The sequence below is a fragment of the Rhea pennata genome, chromosome 13, assembly GCF_028389875.1.
Source record: "Rhea pennata isolate bPtePen1 chromosome 13, bPtePen1.pri, whole genome shotgun sequence".
Lineage (NCBI taxonomy): Eukaryota > Metazoa > Chordata > Aves > Rheiformes > Rheidae > Rhea > Rhea pennata.
In genome coordinates, this window is record NC_084675.1 from 19167799 (window position 1) to 19178195 (window position 10397).

The 10397-nt window shown below is 39.0% G+C and overlaps 1 protein-coding gene across 1 annotated transcript; it reads right to left on the minus strand.

The window, feature by feature from the left end:
• Nucleotides 1–4378: 4378 nt before the first annotated feature.
• SDR42E1 (short chain dehydrogenase/reductase family 42E, member 1) lies at nucleotides 4379–7085 on the minus strand. The gene is made up of 3 exons (XM_062586331.1): nucleotides 7050–7085; nucleotides 6834–6935; nucleotides 4379–5973 (listed from the first exon to the last, which is right to left on the minus strand). The coding sequence occupies exons 2-3, from the start codon at nucleotides 6884–6886 to the stop codon at nucleotides 4866–4868; spliced, it is 1161 nt and encodes a 386-aa protein (XP_062442315.1). The 5' UTR covers nucleotides 6887–6935; nucleotides 7050–7085; the 3' UTR covers nucleotides 4379–4865.
• Nucleotides 7086–10397: the final 3312 nt, after the last annotated feature.

Sequence of the window (10397 nt, forward strand, 5' to 3'; positions counted from 1 at the left end):
GAAAGTCCTGAATTTGTTGCTACATATGGGACATAATTTACAGGCATTTGAATACCAGTTAAGTTAAGACTGATTACAAAAGTATGAGGCTACAAGATGCTAGGGCTAGGGAAACCCTAGACATCCAGACAGTTGCTGTAATATATGTTCTATTTTTTTTTTCATCTTTTTAGTTTAGTTCCAGAGCAGACATAACTAAATTGTCCATGTGGATCACCTGTCCCGGTTTCTTTTGTTATCTATATTCCTGCCACAAAGCAGCCACTGTATTACAAACATGAGAGTGACTTGCTGATGCTGTGCAAATACTTAGGAATTAGCAGATTTTACAGTTCTTCAAAAAGTCCTGTGTACCTTCTCAGGATATAAATGACGCTGAAAGTTGTAAGAAACACTCTTCAACATTTATGAAAATCTGTTTCATTTTACAGTTAGACTTTTTTTTTAGGGTTATATTCGGAAGGAAAAAGACTGCATTGGCCATTTTGTTGACTTGCAAGCAATTGGCGAGGCTCTGTAATAACTCTCTACTTGTTTCTTGCATTCTGTGTTTTAACTTCTGTTACCAAAAAAAAACATCTCTGAATTTTGTCAGGGCAAACTTTGTAGCATTTTTTTCCCATAGCACAGAGACTGTTTTAATATGAAAGAGGGTTTGAATGTGTGTGCTAATTTTATAATCTATGAGGAAAAGCATTTCCAGGTTTTTGAAGTTAACTATTGTTAAATTATATTCTCATAGAGACTATTTTAAATTCATAAAATGTTATTTTTAATATATAACTTCGGATAACACTGATGTGAATGATGCAAGATGCTTGTTTTTTATTGAATTTTACAATTTAAAATGACCAGTGATTTCAGCTAGTATGAGTTCTTAATGAAGAGTAGTCTGCTATGTTGTTTGTTACATTGTGTTCTAGAGGAGGAGGTCTCCTTTGGAGGAAGAACACTTACATGTTTTAAAGGTGAACTGACTTAATTATTTTCTTAGAAATCATTATTGCACTTCATCTGGATACAAAACAGGCATGGAGGAAAGAAAAAGGTGGAAGGTCACACATAATTCACAACTCCTAACCTACCTTATTCAGTAACAAGTATTAACTTCTGCTGGAGTATCAGATTTATATCAACTTAAACAATAAAGTCTGAACATGCAAAGACAAAGTCTGTAGTAGTTTGGAAGAATAATTATCTTGATGTTCACCATAAAATTATATTGGCACATTTTCTGCCTATGAGGTTCACCTTAATTGCATGGGCAGAAGTGTGCTGGGGTGAACACACAGTGTTCATGTAGTGATTTTTAAAATGTTTGGAGTCTGATGAGCAAAACGTTCAAGTCTTTTAATTAATTAAAAAATTATATGCCTGTTGAGCAGGAGTCATTAGGTGAGTTGTCTCTGGCCTAGATCACTCAAGAGGTCAAGTTGGATGAACCAAATGTTTTTTTATCAGGTTATTAATTTGTGAATATTGGTGTGTCCGAGCTTTGAAAGTCAAGATGAGGGTGACCAAAAAGTTGTCTCATTCTGTGTGGAGTTTTTCTCTTTTGTTTTGTTTTGTTTTGTCTTGTGTTCTCACTTTTCACTAGTGCATCTGTAAGTTTGTTGCAAACATTTTTCTAAAAAAGGTTTGCAGTTTTTAAACTAACCTTCCCAATTGCTAGATAGCTAATGCTGTCTCACTATGATTGTCTTTGAATTCTCCAAACTAGTTGTGAAAAACTGAATGCAGCATGGAAACTAAAGAAGAGTTGCTTCTGCTGTAGTCAAATGTCAGCATTCCAAGTGCAGTCCAACTAGCTGCCTTTGTTTCAGACTGAAATTCCATTTGCTTCATTAGAATTAGAGGATAAATACAATGAAATTCATCCTTCTGAATTGGTCAAATGCTAAGATTTTCTTCTTTTCCATAATGGTATTTATAAATGAGGATAGCTATTAGTTTTTAAAGAATTTAAAGCCCAGTTCTACTCATTGCTAATCTACATTCTTAGCTGCTAGTCCAACAAAACAGAGACTCATGAACTGACTTAAAGCGTAAGTGATTTGCTTAACACTTGTGCATTCCTGAATTGTAATTTAGGCCGTAGATATCTTACAGTAAGTGTAAACTAACAGTGTTTAAGATACTTTTCTGTGAAGATCACAGAAGAGTTTTTGTTGAGTCACTTAGAAAGTGACTATAGAAAACCAGCCTACTTTACAGGTGATTAGCATTTAAATTTTAAAAATTAAATATATCCACCTATTCATTAAAGGTACATTGACATGCTATGAATGCGAGATTAAGCAGCTGTCAAAAAATTCTTACACTGTTCACTTTAAACATTAGTATCACTCCTTATAAAGAGACGCATATCAATTGTTGAATAATTTTGAAATAGTATTTTCAATTCTACTTTTTCAATTTTTAGATTAATTACTAGAAATTCGTTTCAGGAAAACAAGTAATAGATTAAATTTTTGAAGCAGACATAACACTTTGAATTCATTACCTTAATTTACACAGCTGCTTGTGCAATATTAGTGATAATAAAAACCAAAAAGGATGAGAGAGAATTTGTATTGTAAAACACCTAAAATGGGGCAGCTTTAACTGTCTTTGTACATACATGATTTTCAAGTCATTTTAAAGTATCTTAAGCCACACCTTCCCTGTTTTCATTTTGAAAAGTAAGAGGGAAAGTATTCTTCACATCTCCTGTAGTCAGGTCTCTTGTTTTGTTTTCTAGGTGGAGCTGAATGACAAGGTACCTATACACTATTGATTTGGCCTGGGATAGCCATTACCAAGCTGCTCCTTACTTGTTTCTCCTAATTAAGTGCAATTTAGTACCCTGCACTCAGTCAAAAGTCATGAGTGCTTAGTACAAATAATGCCTCCTGTTATCAGTGAAAAGTTCTGTCCTTGACTTGCTGACTTGAAAAGTTTCGTGTGTTGTGGTCGGCTCCTGCAGAAGGATGAGCTGTTTGTGTGTGTGTGTGTGTGTGTGTGTGTGTGTGTGTGTGTGTGTGTGTGTGTGTGTGTTTTGTTGGGGGGGGGGCCGGAAGCAATGGGACAAAAATACATTTTGTATTCACATTTGGCACCAACTAGCTTCTTTTCCAGTCGTATCTGAAAAGCTGTCATGGACTTCAGCCTCAGCCAGCAGTAACAGCACAAGTTTAGCTTTGCTTTGGGACCCTTACAGACTTTTCCATTGATACAGCTGGGAATAGCAGTAGCTGCTTTTTATTAGAACTATCAAAATTCCTCTGGAACATGGCCGTTCTGTTCCACATCTTAGAAGATTATCAGTAAATGGTCTGCCTTTCATAAGACTGTCTTAGGATGCAATACCAGTACTATGTTTCTGTCCAGCAGGCTCATGCAATTTTTTTAATGCATGTTTTGTCTGTTGCCTCTGTTGGTATTAAAATTTCTCATGGTACACACTGGTAAGGGACTGAAGGGTAGGAAAGTCAGATTTAAAGCAACACAAAGCATCTTTTTTTAAAAAGATCCTTTTTAAAATCCCTTTTAAAGGATTTGTTCAACATTAACTAAAAAAGCGTTTTGAACACAAGTGGCAGAGCACTTTTAGCTTGGTTTTATTTAGTCTTTTTTCTCTTCTGAGACTTCTTTAGCAATGCAGTGGAAGTACTGCCCCTGCCTCCTCCTCTTCCCAATTTAAATCACAGTAGAGCCTAACAGAACTGAAAACTGAAACTTGTATAAAAATTAGTATCAGTGTAGCTTCAGCTAGTGAAGTGTAAAGACTGAAGTTTAGAGAGAAGAATGTGAATGTCTTGGAAGACTGTCCCTTTATAATCAAGCAATACTGAGAAACACGACTTAAAATAATTGTGATCGAGTATTTTGATACGAAGTTTCTCAGCATCTCTTCCTATATTAAACTGAAAGAGATGAGGGACTTGCTAGAGACAGCAGCACTCGGTACTTAAGAAAATCTTACTTTCTGTGTTCTAAAAACTGTCACTCCACAAAATTCTCAGTTCGATTATGTAAAGTGTTTATCACCCTACTACAAAGATGAAGTTTTCTTCAAATGGTATCAGGTGTTAAAAGACACATTTATAAAGGCTAAAAATATTTTATAAGCAGTAGAACATGAACATGAGCTCTTACCAAATGTCCTTGATAGACTGTTTGTTTAACCATTCAGTAATGTGGGGAAAATAATGGCTGTTATTTACAACTGCACTTTAGCTAACTCATTCATTTTAAACAGGCATTGTTTCCATTTAGAAAAAAATCTACCAATCTGTGCTGCTTCAAGCACTTTGCTATAACTTAGTTTAACTATTGTGCGTTTTCCAAAAATAAGTCATCAGAGGTACCTCCGAAAGACACACCAGAACATACTCACTTAAAGTAATGCATTTATTTATGGTCTAATGGTTAATCTAGCAATTCAGCCAGGTTCTTAGGTAGGTATATATGCATCTAAGCTCAAAAGCAGGTTTTAGTTTTATAACATGACCAAGAAAAATGTTTATTCTCTGGGTCAGGTACCACAAACTTGTCAGAAATTGGAAGTACAATGTCATCAGTGAGGAAGAAAGGTCATTTGTTCCATATGCTGTATCTGAAAATAAATTGCTATTTGCAGTTGTACTGAACTTCATCTTGCTTGTGATGGGGAGATCAGTTTTACTTGGAAGAACTGCATGTAAACATAGCATCTTTTTACTCGACAGTTCTGTTCTTTGGGGACAGAACCCATAAAGATATGTACCTGGAGGGCAGAGGTGTCCCTGCACTGCTCCCCTCCCCCCCTTTTTTTAAACTATCTGTCAAAACTAAGATAACGCAAAAAACAACTAAATTGTCCTCTATACCCAGTTTTTCATCTTTCAGAGTGAAAATGTAACCTCAGATGGAAACCATGAAACCAACACAGCAATCAACAGCAAGACCAATCCTCCATCCCTAACAAGACAGTTAATGGTATACTTCCTCGGCTTTGCTCCATATCCCCGAGATCTAAACCACTCAACTATTTCATTTAGGTTAAATTGCTGAGGCTCATACCCCAGCTCCTTCCTGGCCTTCTCCATGCTAAAATAGTGTGTGACTCCAGTTTTGTAAACTTCTGTGCGAGTGAGGAGAGGCTGAAAATTATAAAGATGGCCTATAAGGAAGTGAGCTACTTCAGTAAGGAATGCAAAAAAATAGACAAGGGAAAGAGGAAGACGAAGGGTTGGGAATTTGTAACCCAAGCCTTCAACCAAAGGTCGGAAAAATTCAAAGTTATTTATTGGCCTGCCATCTGAGATAAAATAGGCTTGGCCTGCAGCTATGTGCCCTTTGTTGGCTTTGAGGGCCTCTGATGCAAGGATATGAGCCTGAACTAGATTATCTACATGTACAAATTCTACTAAACTAAGAGGATCGCCATACACAAATTTAAATAGTCCCCTTTCAATGTAACTAACTATTCTTGGAAGGTGTCTTTGCTCTCCAGGCCCATAGATGCCTGCTGGTCGGAGAGCACAAGTCCTTAATACACCTTTCCCATCTCTAAGCTCAGCACCATTTGCCTCCAGCACCTTCATTTCAGCTAAAGATTTGGTCCGGGAGTAGTGATCTGGATGAAGGTGAAGAGGTAGGTAAGGCAGAGATTCGTTCCCATTTTCTATAACCTGGCCCCCAAATATCACATTATATGTACTTGTATAAACCAGACTTGACACTCCTGTGCTCTTGCAGGCTTGGATGACATTTTCTGTGCCTTTCACATTAACATCTTCTATGAGTTTTCGGTTCAGCTGCTCCCTGCCAGACATTCCATAGGAAGCAATATGGAATACGCAGATTACATCTTTAAGAGCCTCTTCCACTTCAGAGAGACAACAAACATCCCCCTGCATGAACTTTACTCCCTCCGGTAGAGTTTGAATTGGCTTCACGACATCAAACAGAATCACATCGACTCCCTTTTCATACATGGCACAACCTAAACTAAAACATGATAGAAACCATATGTTAGGATACATAGCATAATGATGTATGAAACATTTTACCTGGAGGTAAGAGAAGCCTGTTAACTATTTTAGTACCAATTTTTTTGCTAAACAGTTTTAAAAATATTTAAATATTTACTATAGGGAAGGTTCAATTGTGAAACTTAAGGCACTGAACCAGTTCTTTCAGGCTCCAGGTATAACTTAAAAAGAAAAGCTGGGTGGGGGGAGATAGGTGGCAATTCAGAGGACAAAAAAATGGAAGTGCTTTCAGTTGTTTTTTGTAAGATCCCATCTATTTCTTCTGTCTCCTACAAATCAGCAGTATGAAACCTTTAGTTAAAAACCCTTAGCCAACTATATTAAAAAAAAAAAAAAAAAAAAAAGAAACGAAAAAGCATATCTGATTACTTTTTGTGCCACTCCAAATCTGACAGCAATTAGTCTTCACTGTTGTGCCTGAAATTTATGAAGAGTATCAGGTGAGATACTTCTAAGTTAACTGGAATGAATACTTTGCCATATGCCCAAATTCTACTCTTAAGTCACAGGCATAAATGCAGGTATTTATTTACACAACAGATAAATCAAATGACAATCCTCCCCTTTCTTTCCTACAACTGAAGTATTTCCACAATGCTTGAAGAGGGGCAGTGGAGAAAGTAAACTGAAGTCAAAAAAAGATTTTTTTTTTCTGCTTCTGTCATGACTGCAGCCTCCAGAACTCGTGCCAGAAGCTGGGACCCAACACGAACAATCAGAAAACGGGGCGAACTACATCAGGCCTCGCAGCAGCACGGACCCGCACCACATTTACCACGCTCGCTCCTACATGCCTCTGCTATTTAGTGCACTAACCGGAAGCCGAAATAACCGCCTCCTCCAGTAACCACGACTGTTCCCTTGGCCATATTTCCTGCTTCCGTCCTCTTCCCTCTGGCACTACGTGAGGAAGTCGCCCTATAAAACGCACAGTAAAAACGCACGATGAGAAGCACTACGAGCTTTAACGCTCCGCGCGGCCAAACTTCGCTTCACGCCACGGCCGCCCCGCGCCCGCGCCCGCGCCCGCACCCGCTCTCCCGGCCGCCACCGCCTCCCCTGCGCGGCGGCGACGCTGCCGCCAGGCTTCACGGGAAATGAAGTCCGTCCCCTCCCCCCGCCCACGCGGCGGCCGCGCAGCAAAATGGCGGCGGCTTTGGGCGGGAAGCGGCGCCATGATGGAGGGGAGGTTGGCATCGAGGCATGAGAGGGGGGAGGTTGGCAGGTCCCGGTGTTTGTGCTTGGGAACTACGATAAAAAAATACTCTTTTCTTTCCTGATATTCTGGTTGTCTCTTTATTTTGGGCCCTGGTTTTGTAAAAAGCCATTTGCTTTTCCCTGATTCAGCATGGACTGTTGTTACAGCCTCACTAGGAGCCCGCCCTTCTCCACCCCTGGAAGTCTGGAAAAGCTCTGCTGAACCTGTCGTCTTCCTCATTGAGTGACAGAGCATGGCATCATATATTCAAATAGATTAGCAGGCTTTAAAAACATAGGCAGTTTTGCTGTTTTATTCATGGTTATTTCCCCTGGTGCAGTGCCCGCATTGGCTATCCCACCTCTGCAGAGACATCGGAGCGAGTGCTTGTGCCTGGAGAACTCTTTAATCCTGCATTTTTTAGGTGTGCAGGAGACTTTTGAGGCGGCCTCTTTCTGTGCCCCGAGGCAGAAAGGTAGCCAGCTGCTGGGGGAAGTGGCCATGCCGGCAAGCGCTTTGCTCGGCTCTGGAGCTGGCTTTGGAGCGGGTTAAACCCGTTTTGTGACCGGAGGTAAGCGGAGCCTCTCCTGGCTGGTTGTTAGAGAATAATACAACAATTTCCAGGATTTAAATAACTTAAATGGTTCTCTATAAATATGGTGCATTATATTCGATCAGTTCTACAGCTAGTGAGTAAGTTTAAGATGATTCTGTTGGAGAACAGAAATTTGGTAACTAAGTCACAGTTTTCTCTGGAGCACATTGTTTGATTCTGATTATCATTAAACTGTTGCATATCTGGAAAAGCTTTATTACAATTAGAGCTGTATATGAAATAGAGCAAGCTGACACTGCACTAATTATCCTAAATTATAACAGTACAATCCATGTCTCCCCAAAGGCTAAATAATCTTTAATATATATGTAGTTACTTTAATGCCCATTTATCAGCCTATACCATGTAGCATGCTAACGGAAGAGTTCATTACATCCCACTCATGTAGAGGCTAAAGTGTTAGTGACGGTAGGAAAATGATGCATGGCAGGGACTGATTTCAGGAGGATTTCTCCTGAGTTAAGCATCGTACAATCCAGTGCAAGGTGCCTAGAGAGGGAGTAGTAACAGGGAAACAGTGTGGGATGACACTATCAGTGTCTGTTTTGTGGTATCTTTACTCTTCCGAGGAATGTGAGTCACTCGGGGAATCTCAGAACTCAGAAAGAATTTGGTGTCAAAACTACTTAAATTATGGAAGTTTCAAGTTTGCAAAATCTTGACAGAAATAGGTAAAACAGATTTTTAGTTTGATTGGCAGCTGGCAAGAATTAAAGTGAGGCAGATTTTCTACAAAGAGTACTATAAACTTTAAATAATATTTCTGGCAATTATTTATTGCCAATGGACCTCTGTGGCTCTTAAATAGAAATCTCAAGCATAGAGCATATGCTGTGTAGAAGCAGAGCGTGCTTCCTGAAAGTTGCATGCATGAGGCTGTTGTGGTCACCGTGTGAACAACCTGACTCTGCCTAGCTGCTCTGTCTACGTAGAGATGTGGACGGCATACTTCAATACTTCATACTTCAATCACAGCTGACACTTCATTTCCCTGTCTGCTGTCTGCATAGGTAGAAGAGAAAGTCCTGAGGCAGCTCTCGATCATCTCTTAAAATGCTTTCCAGACATGTATTATCAACAGTTTGTTCATACAGCTGTGAGAATTCTAGCTCAGAAGCAGAAAAATCACTTTTGTAACCCTGAACATTGAACATGAGTATTCCGTAGCTGTGCCTGTAGCTTCTAAATGTATGCTCAAACCTCAGTCCGCTTTCTGAAGATCTTTACAGGATTTTCTCAAGTATGTAATCATCTGGAAAGTACAAAAGAGTCCTGAATTTTCACTGAGATCTGCTACCACAGAATCCTGGAATGTTTGAGGTTGGAAGAGACCTCGAGAGTGGCTGGTCCAACCCCTCTGGTCAAAGCAGGGTCAGCTAGAGCAGGTTGCACAGGATTGTGTCCAGTCAGGTTTTGAGAATCTCCAAGGATGGAGACTCTACAACAGGCTCAGGCACTCTCCTGTAGCAGCTCATGCAGCTTTCTGCAACCTTAACTGTGTCGCTGACCTTGCATTCTGTGTTGTGTGGGTAAATCCTTGTATTTGAACAGATCTCTGTTAACCGCTGTATGGCATTTTTCCCTCTTGGCTTTGTGATCTATCCATGCAGCATAGTTTGCAGGATTGAGAACTGTCTCTTCTTCTGCATTCTTCTTTTTCTTACTTTCTGTCTGGTATGTTACATACACTGAAAGAAATTGTCAGATTGTCTCACAGAGTAAATGAATGTAAGGAAGCTGTATGAATATAAGAAAGCTGTAGTTAAGATACTGTAAAGCTTTGGTTCTTAAACAGTTTATTTCTCATTATAAAAAATAGTCCTTTTTGTCTTCAAAGCATAGTAGCAAACATTCGTGCCTTTAAAATGGTGACATTTGTGTGAAAGTTGTGTGTAAATATTGTCTTCATTTTACAGTGACGTATCCAACTTTAAAACTTGATGCTCTCAAATCCCATCGTTTTGCACAATCTGTTTGTTTATGCTGTCTCTTTCATTTCAGTGTAAGACCCTGACCTTCCTAAGACTTTATAGACACTTCTGAATGTGCCATAAATTGTATATTGTCATCAAAGAAATGGACTTCAAGTTTTACTTTATATATAATGAATACTTGTCCTTGGATTTTTTTTTCAGTCTGCTTTATGTATAATCCTGGTCTGCACTAGCATTTTGCACTTAAAGAACTAAGCATTTCAGTACCTCTGCCATACTGTGGCATGCTTTGCATATATCCCAACATGCAGAGAATCAAACTGTTATAGTCACTTTAAGTAATTGAATTGAAACCTGGAATTGCAGGCTAGGGCAAAAAGTGCCAAGATAGAAATATCTGCAGTATAAATGGTATGTTATCTGTCACAGCCTGAGTTGAAATGAACCTGAAATTGTCTGCAAAGTAATCCTTAAATTAGCAAATAAATGGAGCTAAATAAGCAGTTGTAGCGAGCAATACAAGTTAGAAAGAATGAACAATAAAATCATTAGTTCTCCTTTCATAGTATGTTACTTCGTCTGGTTCCCTTTGCGATTTAAAATACTTAACTATTAAAATCAATTTTTGTCTC